We start from the raw sequence: 22,059 nt of genomic DNA, 5'->3' as shown, positions 1-22,059 counted from the left end.
GCCATTTTCTCTCATTTTTTAGTCATAAACATCCACCACAGAAGCCGCAGCGCCACAATTTTTGAGATTTTTTTTCTTGGGTGATGAGATGTAAATGACGTTAACAAAGAACGTGACGTTTTTGAAACTAGAATTTTGGGTTTTGTCCGAATCCTGTCCGTCTCTGACCTCGCTGACCCCTCCTCACCTTAAATCTGTGGCTTTGAGGCTCCCTGCTGTGATGAGTCAGACCCAGTGCTTTCCACATGACAGCCCCCCCATCCCAGAAAAAAAAGAAAAACTGCAAATATTCTGATAATTTATCACACAGCTACAAAAACAGCATTAACATTAAAACATCTATATGCACATTTCAAGTTCTGTTTAGAGCAGGGGCGGATGTGCTTTCGGGGAGGATGTGAAGCAGGGGGGTGGGAGCGGTTTGGTTGTAAGAAAAAAAAAACTGGAGTAAGAGCGACTGAATGGGAAAGCTTTCTGTTAAGAACCTCCACCCTCCTCAGCGCCTCTAGAGCCTGCGCCTCAGGAACATCTCCCTCCTTTCTGGGAGAGCACCCGAGAGGACACGAAACACCTCAGCCTCTCTAGCCTTCCATCACGTCTTTGTGCTCAAATAACATCGAAAAGAACGAGCCCCAGCAGATGTGAGACCATCACTCTTTACCTTTTGTCGGATTATCAGTTTGAATGAGTTCCGCTTTCTTTGGCTCAACATCAGCATCAACTGAGCACTGCCATCCTCCTTCTCCTCATCATCATCATCCTGTTTGTCTTCATCCTCATCCTCAACTAAAAACGAGTTCTCTGTCTTCATTCATCAAGGTGAGTTTGACATTTTTCACCTGTTTCCTGACAAAATAAAAGCTTGAATTTAAAGCCTGGATGTGCCTCTGTTACACTACAGTGTTGGCCTTTGTTTCAGGGCTTTAAGCCTCATGCCCTAATTCTGCTCTATAAGTAGTGCTGTAGCTTTGTAAAAATCCCCTCAGGCATTCCACTGATTTCTAAATGATGTCTGCTCAATGGATGAAACGTGCTCTTTTATATTTCACTGCTTAGACATTACCTAATACTACAATTGAAAGAAACCACAAGTAACAAACATCCGAGTCAGAGAACCGTGCTGTTACGGCTTCCTGTCCTGCTGAATTTCTAATTGCTGTGAACGAGGGTGGAGAATTTAAGAAAGCAGTTTGTGTTTGCTTTTATTTTTTATTTTATTTATTTATTTATTTTTAGAAAGAGGGGCAATACATATTAATGAACATTTTAACAAATGTAAATATGCCAGATTATAGCCTTGGGCTAATTTCCATCTGCAGACCCTCTGGCAGGTTGGTGTTAAACACAAGTTAGTAGAAACATACAGAGACACTATTTACAGGTCATGTGACAAGGACAAAAACAGTGATCACATTATACTAGAACAAACAATGACAAGGAGAGTGGACACAGAGGACAGTATAGATAACAATAACGGAAACACATCAATTATATTGCACAAACCCCAGTATTGTACATGCCCTGACCGTCGTGATATTGCGTTCACCCATTGCACTAACAGTTGTTTCCCTTTTTGTAATACACTCACTCTTTTTCCCGTCCAATATAAAACATGATTATTAAACATGATTACATGTTTGTGTGCCCCTCAGCCGCCCTTTTAAGCGACTCTTAAAGATGGGTAGACTTGTACTTTCCCTCACTGACAGTGGGAGACTATTCCAGAAGCTCACTCCCTGATATGACAGAGCATTCTGTGAAAAGGTGGTCCGCCTGAATGCCAGTTCACAATCACCTCTAACAGTGGCTCGAGTCAGTCGAGACCCGGCAACATTGCTAGACTTTTGTTTAATAAAATCACTCACTGGTGGAGGCGCCAGACCATGTATAACTTTGTATATTAGACAGGCAGATTTAAATAATTTGAAATTAGTAAAATTTAAAAACTTGTATTTTTCTAAAATTTGACAATGGTGATATGAAAAAGGTTTTTTATCTAATATTTTCAATGCTCTTTTGTAGCATACTTTGATTGGCCCAATAGCAGCAGAGCTCGTATAGGACCAACTTGTAATACAATATTCAATATGAGCCAGTATCATAGAATGCAGGAATGTAATAGCTGCTGTGTCTGTTAATGATGTGCGGATATGTCTAAAGTTCTGTATATTAACATTTACAGTTTTCACTACTTTTTTAATGTGTTTTTTAAAGGATAATTTAGAGTCTAGTAGCACTCCCAAATACTTAAATTCCTCAACATTAATTAATTCTTGTGCACCCAAGCAGACTTTTACTGCAGCCACGGTTGTTTTAGGTTTACTAAAAAAAATTGATACGGTCTTTTTAAAATTAAGGCACAAGCATGAGTCATTCAGCCATTTTTGTAAATCATGTAATGCCAGTGAAAGCTGATGGGCTGCATCATCAGCAGTTTTGGCTTGTGTAAAAATTACCGTATCATCCGCATACATAATCGTGTCCACATTTTTGCACACATTAGGCAAGTCATTTACATAAAGTGAAAATAACAGGGGGCCTAGAATTGAACCCTGGGGGACACCTTGCGTACAGTAAAGATAGGGTGACTTGCTATTCTTTATTTGCACGCATTGTTTTCTATCTGATAGATAAGACTGTATCCATTTAACAGTGTGATTACTAAAGTTAAATGTCGACAGTCTAGACAAGAGCTTAAGATGATTCACAGTGTCAAACGCACGCTTGAAATCAAGAAAAACAGCCGCAACATAACTGCTCTTGTCTAAGTAAGATTTCACTCTCTCAACAAAAACACAGACAGCCGTTTCAGTTGAATGAAGAGTGCGAAATCCGAATTGCATAGGGTGCAAACCCGGATTGGAGTCATTAAGATGTTTGGTGATAGAATTAGCAACCCACTACATGCAGCCTGCAGGCAAGATGTCACACAGAAGTCTCTTTCTCCTCTTTGAGGCACATCACAAGCATGGGACAAGCAGAACAAATGTAATATGAGGCATAGGAAATGCATGCGAACAATAAGTGGTCCAAGTTTGAACTTTAACGCTGAAACAAATGACTGAACATGAAAAGGCTGAGCCACCTCTTTGATGGAAACATTAAAACTAAGAGGAAATCTGATGTGAGCATCATTAATATTATTTATTCATGTGTAGATGGGAGCATCCATGAGAAACTGGCATCTAGAATGTGTTCATTGACAGTTTTCCCCTTTTATGTCTGTATTAAGTGGGTGAGGGAAGTATATATAACAGCGACAGATGAAGACTGGTTAAAGAAATGTACAATAAATGGCAGTAATTCTGGTTCTACCTGGAAGAAAGAATTTTCCTGGCTGGATTTCTTTCTTCTTTTTTTAAAAAAAATATTATTATTCCACAAAGAAAATTCCTATAAATGTTAGGTCTGAATCCGGACACTGCTGGATACAATGTAAACATGTGATGGAGGTCAGCTGACCACCATCACATGTTTTGGAATTTTCCAGCAATCTTATTGGTTAGAGCTAGTAACATAGTTTCAAGTCATACCAGGGTTTGATACTCACTGTAGTTTTGATTCATATTTAAGTAATCTATCAACCGATTTAAACATTCAACCCAAATATCTTGAATGGCCAAATTACTGATTAAAAATTCCACTCTCGCCCCTGTGGGCAGTCATTACCCTTCAAGCTCGGGTCCTCTAACAGAGGCCATGAGGGTCCTGCACAGTATCTTTGCTGTTCCTAGGACTGCACTCTTCTGGACAGAGATCTTGGATGTTGTTCCCGGGATCTGCTGGAGCCACTCTGCTAGCTTGGGAGTCACTGTACCAACTGCTCCGATTAACACTGGGACCACTGTTACCTTCACCCTCCACTTCTTCTCGAGCTCTTCTCTGAGCCCTTGGTACATCTCAAGTTTCTTGTGTTCCTTCTTCATGATGTTGCTGTTATTCGCTATCGCTACGGCCATCTTCCTCTGCTTGTCCACAGGATCTTAGCTCATCGACCACCCTAGGGGGTGTCTCTCATTTGACCTCAGGATTTCCAGGCCATTTTCAGCACAAATGTTTCTGTACACTATGCCGGCCACTTGGTTATGGCGTTCCATGTATGCCCTGCCTGCTAGCATCTTGCACCCTACTGTTATATGCTGGATTGTCTCAGGGGCATCTTTACACAGCCTGCACTTGGGGTCCTGCCTGTTGTGGCAGACCCCACTCTCTATGGATCTTGCGCTCAGAGCTTGTTCCTGTGCTGCCATGATTATTGCCTCTGTGCTGTCTTTCAGTCCAGCTTTGTCCAGCCACTGGTAGGATTTCTGGATGTCAGCCACTTCCCTCATCTGCTGGTGGTACATAACATGCAAGGGCCTGTCTTTCCTCTTCCTCCTCTTTCTTGGCTTTCTGCTGCCTGAGGTTGCCTGAGGCAGCCTCAGGCAACCGACTGAGCAGGCGGTCGGTTGGGGCCATCTTCCTAATGTATTTGTGAATGTTTGTTTTCTCAACCTGGACCATGGTTCTGACACTCACCAGTCCTTGGTCTCCTTTATTTTGCTTAGCATATAGTCTCAGGGTGCTGGACCTGACCATGCATGGTCAGGAGCTTCCTCGTCTTGATACCAGTGGCTTCTGTCTTCTCCTTTGGCCAGCTTATTATCCCAGCAGTGTACCTGGTCACTGCCAGGGCATAGGTGCCAATTGCCTGTATCTTTCCCATTCACCTCAGGTCTTGCCTGACCCTCTGTAGGTATTTAGTGGTTGTGGCTTTCCTAATGGCCTCTTCATGGCTCCCATTTGCCTGTGGGGTTCCTAGGTACTTGTACCTGTCCTCAACTTTTGCCTTCTGGTAGTGCAATCCCCTCTGTTCTGACTACCTTCCCTCTCTTTGTTACCGTCCGACTACACTTCTCTAGTCCAAATTTAGAATGAGGAAAATTGTTACAGGAATGTGAAAATTCATGTAACAATTTCCCTCATTCTAAGTTGTAAAATAAAGGAATGTTCAGAAGAACACCCACAATCTGTGTTGTTCTATCATGAAAACCACTGAATGTCCATCATAGAGAATATCAGACTCTGGCATGAAGCAGTTATGAGGATGTCTGCTGGTCCCTTTCACTCACAGAGGAAACTCAGCAATGGAAATGTAACCGTCTGGGTCTGCAAAGCTGCGATGTAATACTTCGGCACATGAATGCAAAGTATAATTTAGAGATTTAACCACAATCACTGCTGGGATTTTATAGCTGCTATTCAACAACAAAAGCATGGATCACATCACCACTTCTTCATTAAATCAGTGATGACACCAGTGTATTCTCTCTTCACTCTTTAAAACATTAAGCACTTTTAGCTCATTGTTTCCTTCAGAAAGTGCATTCTGGGTAAAAATTCAAAGGAGCATATCAACACGTGGGATCGGTGGCTGCTCAGCACGAGTTATTGTGCTGCTTTAATATTGCTTTAAAATTGAGGAGCAATGTTGGTGTTCATGGCCTTCATAATGTTTGGACACATCCCAATTTTAGGCCCTAAAAACATTTTTCAAAGTCCTTGAAGGGCCTGGATCACCACTTATTGTTTCACTGCACTATTTCTAATGTCCAGGAGGGGGCGACTCCTCTGGTTGCAGGAAGAATTTGTTGTCAGTATGCACCCCTCATATCCCCAGAGCACAGTAAACTCTTTCTTGCTGCGTTTATGGTCTCAGTCACAGGTTCCAAACCTTACTGAATAAAACATGGTGTTGATTTTGTGAAATTATGGCCCCGTTAGAGCTAAAAATGCACATAAAGCAGGGGATACCTTAGGATTGGCCTAACTTAAGACTGACACTACATTTTTTACAGTTTCACTGTTGGACAGACGCCACGGTTTTGACACCTGGTTTTAAAAAGCTAAGAAGGCAATGGGGAAAACTCTCTGCTCCAAAAACATTAATGCTGTATCATTATATGTCAATTTTAAAAAAAGAAGTGCCGTGAGACACCATGAGGAGTTGCTCTTTTATATACACCGTCTGTGAATGAACAGCAATCGGTGAGTTTTTTGTGTAAGTCACAGCATCTTAAAGAAGGATAAAGCCACTGTTTCCCCCCTGCAGCAGTCTCACCATGTATCTGGAGAACAAAACCAGCCTGGAGATTGAAATGTCTCAGACGGCATCCCAAGGCCACCAGGGCAGGAGCAGCCTCAGGTCACCGAAGGCGGTGGCAGGTAACTACGGGGAACTATGTCTGCTGGAGGGCATCTCAGAGAGGCTAGACACCCAGAAGCTGCAGCAGTCTGCAGGACAATGCGTCATCCACACTGAGGGCTTCGTCCCCATTCGACAAGAGGACGGGTAACTACTGTGTTCTCATGCTCATGCATCATTCATGAATTACATCCACCATTGGAGGGGAAAGATACCGTAGGGCAGGGATGGGCAACTCCAGGCATCAAGGTCTTGCAGGTTTTAGAGCTCACCCTGGGTCAACACACCTGAATCAAATGATCAGTTCATTACCAGGCAGCTGGAGAACTTCAAGACATGTTGAGGAGGTAATTTAGCCATTTAAATCAGCTGTGTTGGATCAGGGACACATCTAAAACCTGCAGGACACTGGCTCTTGTGACCTGGAGTTCCCTACCTCTGCTGTAGGGGGTCTAGCTGGGGGTCCTTCCCTAGACTCAAGTTCTAGGTGAGAAAGAGGGAGTGAAAGAAAGCTGCTAAAGGCTTTTTGATTAAAGGTTAAGATGAATCCTGTTAAAAGCAGTAAGTTTTGGAACATGGAGCTTTACAGCACAGAATAATAAGGTATAATTCTACCTGGCCGCAGTTACGGTTCTTTGCAGAATGAATTTAATCCATTTAAATTTGTGTTCTCTACAATAGTCTTCTGTTTACAAGAAGCAAACAATCAAAAGCTGAAACAGGTTTTCAGTTAGAAAAACCAAAAAGATATTTTAGAACAAAAAACAAGAAAAAGACCAGGCGAAGGAAACAAAGCAAGAATCCAAAGCCAGGGAACATTGAACACACTGAGCACAAACAGAAGGTGACAAGGCCAAAAGGAAAGCCTGTACATGAGACAGGAAGCTTTTAAAACCAGTGAGATATGACCCTGCTTTCTCCCTCAGCTCAAGTGAGTGTTTCGGCATCTTTCAGCTTTCAGTTTTGGTTGTGACACATCTTTACTTTAACTTTGGTTCATTCTCATTACTTTCATCAGCTGTTTCTCAGGTTAAGACTGTTTGTTGTGTTTTTAAGCAGAAGCCCTCATTCTCTCTTACTGGATTATCTGAAATAAACACATAACAAGAATTTAAACCACACATGCAGAAACATATTACACATGCTCTGCTGGCCAAATCCTCTCATGGATGCATGAATATACATGTATAAGGCCTGATTTTCCTCGTGAGCCATGTCCATTCACACGGACAGAGACATACGTGTGTGTCTGTGGGTAGCTAAAATAGCCGGGGTGGGGTGGGGTTAATCTCAAACCTGTGGCTGTGGTGTTATTGGGATTAAAGTGAGGTATTTTTCTGCTTCATTAACCAAAATAAAGTTGTAAATGATAAAAAAGTGGAACACGGGGCAGGCATGGTAACAGAAACCTAAAGACTAGAACATACAAATACTACACAAAGCAAAAGAACCAAAACTAAATATAAAATAAACTTTAGAATATTAAATAAACCAGAATCCAAAGAGTCAAAAAGTCCAAAACCACAACAACAATTGGTCAAAGACTCAGGACCATGACAGTAGGTGCTCAATAAAATAAGTGGTGCTCTCCAGCAGAGGGCAGCTTTCTCTCTGAGCTTTTTGAGGTTTGAACATCTGTCATGTGACAGATCGGGCCACATGACTTAAAGGTTACCAAGCTAACTATAGTTAGCTATAGTTTTAGTATTAACAGTTATACAGACATAAGAAGACGATGGTGAGCTGAGCTATTTTTTAATAAATAAAGGACTAATAATAATTTTAAAAAAAACAGACTTAAATTTTTTTTCCACTACACATACAAATACTACACATACACAAGGTTGTAGGAAAACACCCAGGTAGAAACAATGAAGGAATTAGAGGAAATACAAAGATTTCCTGGAGGCAGGAAAATCAACTGACAAAATAAAACAGGAAAAAACAAAAGGGAGACTAAAACAAGGAAATATGACAGACAGTGGGAACATAAAGGGATGCTCATTTAGAGGACAAGTGTTCTGAATTCTTGACCTGAAAAATGTGCGCAGTGGAAAAAAAAGAAAATGTGAAGAGGAACTGTTAACCTGCAAGCTTACTGATGTTTCTCATCATAGATAATCCCCTATTTTGAAACATTGTATGACCAAAATTTACAGAAAATATTTAACTCAAGATGAAAGTGTTTACAGAGGTCAGAGGTCAAAAATTTATTTTCCCATAAACTTCTACAGGATCAAAATCTGCTCTCACCCCCTAGTGACCTTCTGATAGAATACACTTCCAAAGAGAAGGTAAAACAATAGTTTAGACAAAGTTGAAAAAACAGACACTGTTTTTGCAGGAAATTCAAATGGTAGAAGTTTTTCAAGTGAAAATTAAGTCTAGTATCATCAGTGAGTTGGTCACGATGGCTGTTGGTTGTAGGTGTTCCAAATAGACCAAGTCTAAACTGTTTTCAAGTACAACTATTTTTTGCTTAATATCCTTTAAATACTCTGCAGTGAAGGGAAATGTTTCTGCTAAGTCACATCTACTAGACAGGGTCAGAGTGGGAATATGGAAAAAAGGGAGGTGAAAACATTTGTAGACATGCAGTAAATCTCTTTATGGATGTATAAAAGTATCAGAGGGATTAATGGGGCGGACTTGCCAGATGTAATCTTGTCCTTTATCCACTAAACTTGCCACATTCATTACTTCAAAACACCTTCACAAAACTGTCTGTGAGGAGTTCAATGATGCCCACTAACTCAATAACAACAAATACAGGAGGTATATTTTATAACTGGAGAATTCTCTCTCAGTACAATAGAAATTTAATAGAAATGTCACAAAAAAGATCCTTATCCTTGATCCTTATAATAATACAGTAATCAATGCCCATTACATTGTAAAAAAATATTGTTATATAAAAGAAAAGAACTTGATTCTGTCACAGACTGGTTTAATCACCTTTTGGCAAGCAAAGGTTAAAATACCTGAAGATTATAGGATTAGCTGAGGGGGACTTTACATTTTCAAAGGTTTACGTCAGTTTGGACACATTATAACAGCCGTCACCTCATGGGTTCCCTGAAACAGTGAATTAGTTTTTTTTTAAACTTGACCACTGATGCTGCACTTTCAGCATGTGATAATATGATAGATAAAAACAAATATAGCGGGTATGCGTGGCTGTTGATTATAAGAGGTTACTGGATGCAGCAGCAGGGTGATAAAGCCTTTCAATGGATCATATTTCAGAAACGCTTTGTTTGGTTACTTTCTAACTCCTTTTTAAAAAACTAATTGTATTCTGTTGCATTTGTAGTTTCAGGAAAAATTTCAGTGCTGTCAACATCCTCAGAGGAAAAACTAACTCAGCCAACCTCACAGAGAGGTCGCCTCTGCTGCGATTCTCTCAAGATGACAGGTGAGTCTTTCCTCAGGCTTTTCATGGGCATATTGCTCTAAACCCTAAGATGCTCAAAATGAAACAAAAATAATAATTACACGTGGGATTAGGTAAAAAAGATAAATAATCAGTTTATTTAGTTCATTCTTATAAAACCTCCACCGTATTTAGCTACTTAGCAATTGTTAGCAAGCAGTTCTTAGCTGTTACAGTGCATGAGTCATAAACTGGATAAAAGTTTATAACAAAACAGGGTCATCCTGATTGTGGAGTCTCGCTGTGTGAGTCTTAGCTGCTGCCAGGCTTTTATTTTAAGCCAGAAGTGATGATATTTGGACAAACAGGCACAGTTCAGTTCAGCTGTCATGTAGAATGAAACTATTTTTAAAGGAATTTTAAGATGGGAGTGTGCGGGCACTGGCTCAGCTTTGGAGCCAGCCTCTAGTGGACAGAACTGGAACTGCAGGTTGTTGGGCTTCATTGACTTTTTAGGTTGATGCTTCATAGTTTATGTACACACACACACACACACACACACACACACACACACACACGCAGACGCATACAAACATGCGGTGTGAAGCCAGCAATTTCATTTGAGCTTAACAAAAGTGCAAATTTACTCTGCTAGTTTTGAGTTTGGGTTATCAGTCAGCATCAGAGTGAAGACAATATGATCAGAGTTACTTATGCAGTATTTCTAAGGAGGCTTCTCAGACAACATACAACCAGCCAGCAACTTAATGTATTAGAAATTTCAAGTTTTATGCTACGTTGACATGCTCAATATTTTTAATACTGCAAAAGTTAATATATATTTTTAATACTGAGCAGCTAATTGAGATATTAGAACCTCACTTATAATAATTTTGTTCCATCTACTACTGACCTGTACAACGGTCATATCAGAATCTATCATTTGTGACACTGCTTTCTACAAACAGTTACACAGATGTGGACATGCAACCCACACTGCCCATTTTGTGACAGATGAGGTCAGCCAGGAGTCACGATTAACTTTTGCAGATGATATTGTGATCTGTAGTGAGAAAAGGAAGCAGCTGGAAGACAGCCTGTAGAGGTGGATACTTTGGTGAGAAGAGGATTAAAGTCAGTAGAAGCAAGACAGAATATATGTGTGTGAATGAGAGGGAGACAGGTGTAACAGGAGGGAGGAAGAGAGGAAGACCACAGAGAAGATTAATGGATGTAGTGATGGAGGACATGCAGTGGACATGAGGTGGAGGCAGATGATCTGCTGTAGCTTCAAGAAAAATAAGCTTTAGTAATCAAAAAACACACTTAAATGACTAATAAGTTAAAAAAAAAATTTATAAACATGTTTTTTTGTAATGTCTTATTATATGTTATCTGGAAATTGTCATTGTTAAACTCCAAGGTTTTTACAGAAGCAGTTTTATAATCGGGAATATTTTTCCTTAAAAGGGGACTGTGTCTGTGTGTGTGTGTGTGTGTGCATTCATATCATTGTGGGGACCAAAAATTGGAAGTTTACTATACTTGTGGGGACCAACAAGTGGGGGGACCAAAATCCCGGTCCCGACGAGTTTGAAGGCATTTTTGAGACTCAGAATGTCGTTTTAATGACAAGTTACAATTGGGTTATTGTTAGGTTTAGGGTTAGGCATTCATTTTTAATTGCTAGGATTAAGGCTAAGGGGCTAGGGAAAGCATTATGTCCCCACAAGATATGAATACCCAACATGTGTGTGTGTGTGTGTGTGTGTGTTTGTGTGTGTGTCTTTAATGCCTCATGTTAGGCACAAATACAATGGAACATTAGTGGTTGTATTAAATGAAATGACTCATCCTACAAGTGCATTGTACTGCCCTTCTTACAGGGTTGTACAACAGACTTATGGGATGATGGGAGAAACATTTTTTAATTTTAGACCTCTGCGATCTGCAGCTGCTGCCTTTGAGTGTTGTGTTTATTTTTTTGTATTGAGGTGTAGTGATTGATGAGGGGCTGAGACTGTGATTATTCATTTTCCAGCATAACCTACATGACCCTACATGACCCCAGCTTTGTTGGAGGGGAGGAGCCCTGGAACAACGGCTCCCTGGACGTGGAGAGGCGGTACCGGCTGGGCAGCGAGGTCACCAGCCTGTCGCTATCACACTCCAGCTCCTCGGAGAAGTACGACCCTCTGGACAACCTCAACCTCAGCTTCAGGTTCACAAGCAATGTGAAGTGAGTCCCAAGTTCTTTTCTTCATTTGATCCCTCAGTGTGATGCCATTATTCCTCAGAGAAACAGATAAAAGTGCTTAAGGAAAAGTAGGGCCAGTGGGAAAAGATAATCATTATCATGTTACAGATTAATCTTGAAACCGTTTTATGGGGCCTGAGCCTCTTGGTTTAATAGTCAAAGGAGCTTGCAAAGAAAAGCGTCTGGACTTCTTTAAGTTGCTTGAAGACGTTTCACCTCTCATCCGAGAAGCGTCCCAGATTTAAACCTAGTGGGAGTATCCCCCTACAGAGGGACAAAAGGACCCCCTGATGATCCTCTAATCGCCTGAGCCAGAGGTGAAACGTCTTCAAGCAACTTAAAGAAGTCCAGACGCTTTTCTTTGCAAGCTCCTTTGACTACGATGACCTGGATGACTGAGAACCTTCACAGACTTAAAACCAATAGTATCACACCAAGCTCATTCAATTTTACTCACTATCCACTTTTTGGTCTTTCCAGATGCTGCTTCAAAGTCTCCAAAACTGCTACCATCTTTGCGTTTGTTGTTCTCTGCAGTGTAAGTATATATGTCCCTGTAGAACAGACACCACCGCATAATAAAATGGAAAGTATAACATGGTAAAAACCTAATTACTACAAAAAAGCTGTTTGGTATTACTGAAATCACTGAAAGTTAATGATAGCTAGGTCAGCTGCTTTCCTCTGTTTTTTAATACTAACCTTAGCTAATCACCTCTTGGTCTGTTTACTCTTCACTGGATTAAATCAAATAAAACACCACATTTTAGACCACTGTTCATTTTCATAAAAACTGCATTCACTGAATCTGTGTAGTGCATCTTTGTGGTGGTGGGGTGTGGTTTGTGGCTCAGCTATAGGAGGGAGAGGTGTGGCAGGATGACTGGCTGGTAGTGGATGCAGGGGGGAAGCGGAGCTGTCTGCAGAGACAGTGCAGCTCCAGCCATGCAGAGCATCAGAGCTGTTTTCAGTTGTAAACACTGTAAATAAAGCACAGTGTGTCGTCACTAAAATTACCTGCTATGATCCTGTTTAAAATATGTTCTTTATAAAATATACCGATGACTTTATTCTGGTTCCAGCTGTTCTTCAGCATGTATCCTGATCGAGACAACCCCTGGAGGATGGTGGCAGTCTCTCCCACAGAGAGTTTCTGTATCCTTTCCAGTGACTTACCGTAGACATGCCCTACTAGTTCTGAGATCACAGCAAAGAGGAGAGGGCTGGAAAATGAAGCAGGGTTGTTTTACATCGAGTATGAGCCATGCTAACACACTCTAGGTGTGGATTTAATGCCCCCGTTCATTTCAAATGCACAAAACATTCAATGTGTCTGGATTTTTCTCTTGACTGCCCACGTCTCACAGCAATGAATGTGACTGATTTTCGGGACAATGCTTTACTGAAGCTACAAGTGGCCGGGCCTTTTGCAGGGGGGATGATAGATTTGACCACTCAGGAGTACATCCTCATCCAGGTAGAGCAGACCGAGCAGCCAGGACAGCGGCGGAGGAGGACTCAGCAGGTGAGAGCAGCCTCGAGCTCCATCTTCCTCGCAGCATTATTACACTAATGAGATTCTGCCTCGTTTATATTGTGCTGTTTGTAAACAGGTGACTCATAATTGGACCATCCCTCTACATGCAGAAAGAAGCGACCAGATAGTGGAAACAAAAACCTTTGAGATGCTCAACAGGTACTCAGAAAACTGTGACAGTGTATTGATATGACCGCCTCGGTTTTAATGGTCACATGGGCCTAAAAGTAGTTCTGGTTATCACTGGGGTTGTTTATGTGATATACAAAAACAACAAAACCAATAATAATTTTAAAGCTAACCTTTCTGACTTTCAAAGCAGTGTAGTTTGCAAGCTTTCTACCACCTTTACTGTCATATTTCTGACTCTTTGTGTGTGCATTTATCATTTAGAGTGTGTAACATTTATCCCAGTTAGAAGCCACTGGTGTCAGAGACATGCACAATATATCCAGTGAGCAATTCTGGACTGTCTGCTGGTTCAAGAGAGCAACTCTTTACTCTCTGTTCTGGTTTATTTTAAAGTCACTTTCTTTGACTTTTTTTTTTTTTTTGCTTGATAAGCCTGGACATGTTTTCGACTTGATCTACGTTCCTTTGGTCGGGAGCTCTGCAGATACAAATGGCTGAGATGAGTTTCTGGGAGAGTTTGAAGTAGAGCTGCTGCTCCTTCACTTTAAAAGGAGCCAGCTTGAGCATCTGATTAGATCCCTCCTGAGTGTCTGAGCTCTGAGGCTTCTGGGGCTCAAACACTGAACAAATCTCTGTAGGATGGCCTTCTTTCATCTTATCAATATCACTGAAATTACAAACATCCTGTCTCAGAGGGATGCTGAAAAAGTAGTTCGTGCATTTGTTACCTCTATGCTGGACTGATGTAATTCTTTATTATCAGCTTTAAGAAGCTCCTTGTGGTTCCTACAGTTTCTAAAAATAGAAATGGAGGCAGAGCCTTCAGCTTTCAGGCCCCTCTTTGAAACCCAGCTTGGATTCAGGAGACAGACATCCTCTCTTCTTTAAGATTAGGCTTAAAACTTTCCTTTTTGATAAAGGTCATATATTTATGGCTGAACCATCCCTTAGTTTTGCTGCAATAGGCTCAGGCTGGTGGGAGACTTCCCATGATGCACTGAGACCTTTTTCACTGCTGCGCCTTGTCGTCATTAACTTCTCTCTTCTGCAGCTCGAGTTTTGTGCTGTTTGTGGTCCCTCTTTTCCTCTTCTATTCCCCCTCACTCCCCCCAGTTATGGCAGATGGCTGCACCTCTCTGGGCCTGGTTCTGCTGGAGGTCTCTTCCTGTTGAAAGGGAATTCTGCATAGCGTGTTGTCCTTTTGTCTCTTTATAAAGACTTTACTGAATGTGATGTACTATAATGATTGGTGTTGTGAATTAGTCCCACAGAAATAAATGTAAATGAAAAACAATTAATTGAATAAAATGTGTTTGATAGGTGCCACTGATTTTGAAAGCGCTATGATACCCACCGAAAAGGAGCAAATTAAACAATATAACTTGACTTAAGGTGTTTCTGGTGTTTTGTCTTTGCTGATAGATTTCTGACAGACGGTCGTAATTCCAACAAAAGCAATGAAAGATGATCATTCCCACCATTCTTGTTGCCATTTCATTTCTTGCACAGTGATCCCATCGCCATCACAATTCAGGCGTTCCTGCAGGATAACGAGGTGGTGCCGCTATCCATGACCCACCAGTCGCTTTACGTCAGCGTGGAGACACAGGTGGCCATCGCTGGAATCATCCTAGCTGGGGTCTATGTTCTCATCATCTTTGAGGTAAATAGCCTGTGGTGCTCACGCTCTTCTACGGGTGATGAACGAGCTTGTTTTCGGTGTCTGTGGAAGAGTTTGAAATGTGAAACGCACAGTTCAGCGCGGCCCGCGAACAACAACGACACACTCACACAAGAACACTGGACTGCATGTGTGATATTATGCTACGAGCACAAAGTAAACAGAAGTATGCTCATTGAGTCAGAATGAGGACCGGGAAACTGAATCTCCAGAGCTGCGTTTAGTTCAGACATCATTTTTTAATCTGAGAATTAAAAACATTTCACTGTCAGAGAAAAAAGAAAACAGGTGGGATTTATAAAATTGATTATGTCTGAATTCCATTCAGCTGCTCCACTTTCAGGCTCCTGGTATTGTTCATGCTGGCTCACTGTCACACTCCTATGGCCTGCAGGGACACTTGAAATAGAGCAGAGCAATCGTTAACGGTATAAGCAGCACCTGTGCTTTTCCTACTCTGCCAAGTCATGGAAAAAAAAAAGAGCCTCACCGGTAGCTCATTGCCACACAGGTGTTTTTATTTCGCCTGATTAGACTTCTTCTGCCAGTGAGCATGTGCAGTCTGTGCCTCAGTGGCAGCGCCGCCCCACTTGTGTTAACTTTATTAGATTCGATGCACCTGTCAGAGCGGGACAATTGACTAAACTTTGCCCTCCTCAGTTGATGGTGCTGAAGTGTGTCTATGATTGCATATAGTACTGGACTGGGATTTGGCGACACTGAATGATGACCGCTCCCAACACAATTAAATCAGACAGATGACAGCAGCCACGCAGAAATGGGCAGCTATGTTATTAGTTTAAAAAAGCTACTTCTGTGTCCGTTAAACCCTGATTAAAATGGAAATTACTATAAAATGACTGTGTTCCTCATATTATATGTTGTATTTTCCAATAAGAATTCACTTAACTAAAAGATGAGCTCTGTTGACATGGGTCTGTGGACACTACAGACTGTGCTGAACTTAAAGAAAGTCATTTATTGATTGATTGCAAAACAGAGCCCAATGAGGAAAACCTGATAACAGACTGAGGAGAATCACTAGACCAAGGAGAACAGATGCTCTGACAAAGGGGGAGGCAGCAACTGTAAATTTCCACACAGTATGGAAGTGGAAACAGTTGGGGAGAACGAGAGACAGCTGAACTAAATCACAGAAGAGGAGACAAAAGCAAAGCACAAGGAATGCTGAAGCTCAAAATAAAGCAGGAGGTGAAATAAGCTCATAGAGCTCCCCCTAAAGGTCAAGGGCTATACTAAAACTTTGATGTTTTACAATGTTTATATCGCAGCATGCTAATATGCAACCGTTGACCTATGAGCTTTCAGCATTACATAATAAAGTCATATATATTTTATTATCTTTACCCATATGATTGGAACAGAATTGGCTGAAATCTTCAGCTGTTAAAACGTGACATTTTCAGATATCCAGTGTGTGATTTTGCAATACTTTGTAGTCATTGTGACATCAAAGGGCATTGGATTGAAAAAACAAAATGGTGGTTTCTTGAATTTTTTTTCAAGGTTAACTTTGACCTTGGGTGCTAATAATGAAGGTCAAATGCTTGTACTGAGTTTCAAATTTGGTGTGACCTTGACCTGATTTTTGCCAAAATTAAATCAGCTCAAGTTGTTATTGATATCTACCATCACACAAAATTTGAGGATATCTTGGAAACTGTAGACCATAGACTGCTAACAAACAAACAAACAGAACAGATTGCATGCTTCCCTCCTTCAGCGGGAGAGTGAACATTAGACTTGACACAGATGCATTAAACTCTAAAACAAGAGCGGATTAAATGCACTAAGTGGAAAAATACATAAAACAATACAAACACTTAGAAAACCAAGAGTATTTAGATAAACAAAACTCCCAAAACACTGTAAATTGACTCAGGACCTTGATATGATATGACCAGCAGTGCAACATGTCTTGTTTTGGTTGAGCTTTTTAACATCCACGCAACCAAGTCTTTTTGCAACCAGAGCACTTGCCCCCTGCTGGACACTAAGAAGAATGCATGTTTCAGGCAGCAGTCAGATACTTTTCTGATCTGCATCATTAATGGATGATTAATATATGACTTATATAATCAGATGAGTATCAATCTCTGAAACCGCTATCACTTTGAGGAGGTTCTTGGTTTGTGGCTTTAGATATGAGTTTTACTTCCACTCAGCGTTTGCTTGTTTAAATCAGACGGACTCCTCTGTCTGAGAGCATGTGAACTCACTAAACTGTACCGACGGGGTCGCTGGGACATGAAAGTCAAGCGCAGGCCTTGAGAGATGACAGCGCAGTTTTACTCTGCACGCTCGCTCACGCGTCGCTTGTGTAACTGACAGATCCTCTCACAGAAGCTGTAATTCAAAGACAGAGGGATCGTCTCAGAAAGAGATGAGCATGCAGTGCACGAGCGCTCAGACATCAGGATGCTGTCTGACTTTGGCGCTGTCAGGTCTCCATTTGCTAATGTCTCACTCCTCCACAGAGTTATGCTTTTAGTCTCTAGTCTGATAACTTGACGCAGCCTCCTAATGAGTGAGTGCATATGCAGTCTCTCACATTTAGGGTATTCTGAATGCTGAGCTCAAACAAAGGGATTTGTCAGTGTTGGTAATTGGGCACCAGTTTGTGATTTTTTTTTTTAATGGGCATTTCAGTGAAATGTTCCAAAAGATCTGAAGTAAAGAACTGTGATGTAATTTTTATTTTGTCAGTTTTGAGACAGGCTGAGGCTGAAGAAACTTTCGCTGCTTTTGTTCCACTTTACTCATTATTTAAGCAGAAGTATTAAAACAAATAGATTATAAATGTCTACAGAGCGTCTGAGCTATTATTCATTGTGAGTGACAAGACCCAGTTTAGTGCTGAGCAGTTCACAAAGGTCGGTAGTGCATTAAAGACACTGCGACTGTGATGCTGTTGTTTTTAACTGACAGCAAAATCAAATCTTATTTTTACCAATAAAAATAGATTTAGATCTGTCAATAAAAACATGTTAACTAAAGGAAATAAAATAGACTAAAGAAAGCCTCTTACGCTGTGCAAGAAACGCACAGAGTGGCATAAAATGTTGTAATTTATGCAATTAAAGCTTAAAAATCAAGAGTAATTCAGATGTCAAAATGTCTTTTTTGGCTTTTAAAAACATTCATTCATTTCTTTTTGTGCCTGGAGTCAAATGTTGATGGTTTTGCAACATGAATGCACTTTTACTGTGTCAGTAAAATATTTCTGATTTACTCTAAAAAAAAGCAGCGTTTTCATCGTTAAACAGTTTGCTTTCTATATTCACTACATACACAGTAGTCGTTCTACATAATAAATAATTCACACAAATGTTACTGTTAAATCCCAAAATAACAAGCGTCTCTCCTTTGAACACAACATGAAATGTTAAAGGATCATCTGTGCTCATCACGCACTCATTTTAAGATGCATTATATTTTTGCGTGTGTGGTGATGAGCGCCTCTGAATAGCACTGTGGACTTTGATAGTTCACCCTAGATGAAAATGACAGAACATTATAGATCTTATGGATCACGAGACTTTCTTGACTCCTCATCCCAGTCGCTGCAGCTGTCATTCACACAGGTGCTTTCTCTTATGTATAATAGTCCTCAGAATAATATCAGTAATGCTAGCAGCAGAAAACCTCACAGAAGACCTCCTCTGTAACAATAAATCAAACAGAACACACAAGAATAACAGATGTAAATAATTATCAGTGTTTGCCTGCCTATTTGTGATTGTTTGGAGCGCTAATACTGTTTTCTGCCCTTTTCCCTCAAATTAAACAATTAAAATGAAGAAGTATTTTATTTACCAACAAAACAGACTAATTTGTATTTAAAATGTCCTAAAAAACAGTGTTCTTTTTCACATTAGGATTATTATTTTCATTAGTCAAAGCCACAGGAGGATGGTGATGCAGATGGACAAAAGAGCCAGGCACGTGACTCCTACTGTATAACAATAAACGTTTTCAAGAAATGCCTGCAGAATTTTTTTTTCAAACCATTCCTTCCTCCAGAGATGCCTCACAGATCAGTCGAGAGATGACTGAGACGGCATCAGAACGAACAGGAATGTTACACTGCTAAAAAATATTTACAGAGTTAATGTGAAGGTGAGTGGTGGTTTGTTTAGAAGTGAGTGTGGTAAATGTTTTGTCCTTTCAGATTGTGCACCGCACCCTGGCTGCCATGCTGGGATCTTTGGCAGCCTTAGCTGCTCTGTCTATCATCGGGAATGTAAGTCTCTCTCGTTATTTGATTTTACTGATTTTTTAGGGATGCAGTGGTACATTCAGAACATATTATGAACGCTTTAACATATGATTCATGTATTTGAGTTATGGTTGAACAGTTATTCAGGCGTGTAAGCAAACTGGTTGTAAGTTTTGTGCCACACAATACAGACAAAACCAGTGGAAACTGCAGGATTGATTTCTGAAATGTCATGATTATTTTCAAAGTTTGTCATTCATTAACATCTATGTGTTTCCAAATTTAGTCACTGGCCCAAGTTTGAGAGTAGTGGACATTTTCAACTCAGCGGGACGCTTTGGGAACAGAGCAGTCATTCGTGGTCCTAGTTCCAACCGTGCTTTTGTCTGCTTCGGCAAATGAAGCAGGAACTGGGCCAGCGAGGAGTTATAGCAGTGTTCAGACACAGCCGTACCCAAAAGTTTAACACTGTTAACGAGTCTGATCATCATTTATTAACCTTGTCCTTTTGTTTTTTCCCCTTCAGATCCAGAAATTCTTGATAAATCTGTGTAATTACATTCTTTGTCTCTCCCACAGAGACCCAGCCTTGTTACAGTGGTGGAGTGGATCGACTATGAGACGCTGGCTCTTCTGTTTGGCATGGTGATTAACTTCTCACATGTTCACTGACTCAACAAATCTCAGAGCATTAAAAAAAGTCTCTGATCTTCCTGGACTCTCTCAACTTCACTCTGCGCCCTTTCTATCAGTCTCCTGAATGTCTGACAGCGAAATACATTTCTATGGAGGCGAGTGAAACGAACAATAAAAAAAAATCCAGTCTCCATGGAAACAAACATGTCCTGAATATGTCAGTTTTGTTATAAAATTATGAAGAGGGAGTTTGAGACATTTCAGGAATCCATTTAAAAGCAGTTTGAAATCCTTGAGCTTACCTGTAAAAACATTTTTGAACTCATCGCGATGATAATAAGGAAGGTAACAAAGAGACATTAATGAAGAGTATTAATGAACCCTGGAACTCAGGCACATATTTCATTCTGACCATCTCATCTAAGATAAACAGCATCTTATCATCTTAGGGGGCCGTTTCTGAAATCTCACAGGGAGACATAATCTTACTTAAAGGAAAATTCTTCTTTTCAACAACACAGATGGTGCTGGTGGCCATTTTCTCAGAGACTGGCTTCTTCGATTACTGTGCAGTGAAGGTAAGTTGATTTATGATAAGAACAATAATATTAATAATTGATGTTGATGAGAAAATTAGAAAAAGTCTGAATGAGAAAGCTTCTCTCTAAAAGAGAAGATGGCAGCAGGGTTAAGGTTTGCAAAGCTGAATCTGAACAAACCTCACGACTTCTGGAACAATGTTCTTTGAACAGAGGAGACCAAAGTGGAGAAGTTTGTCCACAATGTGCAGCAGCATGTTTGGAGAAAACCAAACAGCGCATACCAACTGTCAGCACGGTGGTGGAGGGGTAATGATTTGGGCACCCTGCAGTCATTGAATTAATCGTGGACTTCTTTGTAAACCAAAGTATGCTAAAGTCAAATAAGAGGCCATCTCTGTACTACAGCTAAAGCTTGGCCCAAACCAAGTGATGAAACAGGACATTGATCCCAAGCACAGCAGCAAACGTATAACAGAATGGACCCCGATCTGAAAGAAATGAGCTTTCCATGAATATCCACAATCCTCAATGATCTGAAGCAATGCTGCAAAGAAAAACGGGCCTAAAGAGCCTGATAAAGTCACATTTACCTCAGGTTATTGCTGCTGGTTCCACAAGCTGATGACAACTCTCTTTGTCACATGACTGTAAGTAAGAACACGAAGGCTCACATACAGCATCGAATTGATTTTAAATTTCTGTGTACTTTCAATCATGTGGGATCCTGTGCAACCTATTTGAATTTGTAAGGTGACAATTTTTTGTCGATACAAAATATTTCTTGTTTTTTTTGCATAAGATACTTTTAGCACAAGATGATAACTTCTGATGAATGTCTTCTGTGCGCTAGATTAAAAAAATAACCTCAAGATATTTAAGGGGCTCTGTAGGATGCTGAGCGGAAGTGTATGAAATAAGCTGCCCGCTTGTGAGATGTCTCGACAGGCTTTGAGCTATTTCTGAAATTAGCAGCAACACGCGACACGCTTGTAGTTTTGATTTTGACTTATCCAATGTCACAAAGGTTCACAAAGGAGGACCTTTCCAACGTCAGTTTGGAAATCTATCTTTACATCCTGACCTAAAAATACAGTAACAGCAGTAAAGGCTGACAAGGATGGCATTCGTTGTGTTTCGAGGTGAAGTTCAGAAAACTAAATCTTCACAATAATCAGATTTTATGGGGTTTTTTTCGGGAAGAAGTGCTCTTTAACTGCAACTGTAAAAAAAAAAGCGCTACAGTTTCACAGTCTTATCTGTCCTCCATATGACAGAGGAATACACATTCTCAAATTATTCTCTTGCTCTACTATTGAAGATAACACATCCGTCTTCTCTTTTCAAACAAGGTCAAAGTCTCCCATCAGAAAACAGCTCCAGGGCGCTCCGCTTTTATACTGAATGTGCGCTGTACATGGTGAACGAGGACGAGCGCTTTTGTGCGTCAGATACAGCGAGTCCTGGAAAACAGGGAGAT

General features: G+C 40.6%; 1 protein-coding gene across 1 annotated transcript in view; it reads left to right on the top strand.

The window, feature by feature from the left end:
* The first annotated feature begins 410 nt into the window (after positions 1-410).
* The window catches only part of oca2 (oculocutaneous albinism II), a 57,158-nt gene continuing 35,509 nt past the window's right edge, over positions 411-22,059 (top strand). Inside the window, exons 1-12 of the mRNA XM_084921996.1 lie at positions 411-819; positions 6,092-6,331; positions 9,498-9,599; positions 11,599-11,796; positions 12,295-12,352; positions 12,897-12,969; positions 13,182-13,339; positions 13,428-13,510; positions 14,993-15,146; positions 19,357-19,428; positions 19,984-20,049; positions 20,562-20,618. Coding sequence (XP_084778122.1) covers positions 6,102-6,331; positions 9,498-9,599; positions 11,599-11,796; positions 12,295-12,352; positions 12,897-12,969; positions 13,182-13,339; positions 13,428-13,510; positions 14,993-15,146; positions 19,357-19,428; positions 19,984-20,049; positions 20,562-20,618 — 1,251 coding nt within the window. The 5' untranslated portion in view covers positions 411-819; positions 6,092-6,101. The remainder of the gene's footprint in view (positions 820-6,091; positions 6,332-9,497; positions 9,600-11,598; positions 11,797-12,294; positions 12,353-12,896; positions 12,970-13,181; positions 13,340-13,427; positions 13,511-14,992; positions 15,147-19,356; positions 19,429-19,983; positions 20,050-20,561; positions 20,619-22,059) is intronic.

This window comes from Perissodus microlepis, chromosome 23 (genome assembly GCF_051167445.1).
Source record: "Perissodus microlepis isolate ML-2025 ecotype Zambia chromosome 23, ASM5116744v1, whole genome shotgun sequence".
Classification (NCBI taxonomy): domain Eukaryota; kingdom Metazoa; phylum Chordata; class Actinopteri; order Cichliformes; family Cichlidae; genus Perissodus; species Perissodus microlepis.
The sequence above is the reverse complement of the archived record's forward strand: the minus strand, read 5'-3'. Positions and strand labels throughout refer to the sequence as shown.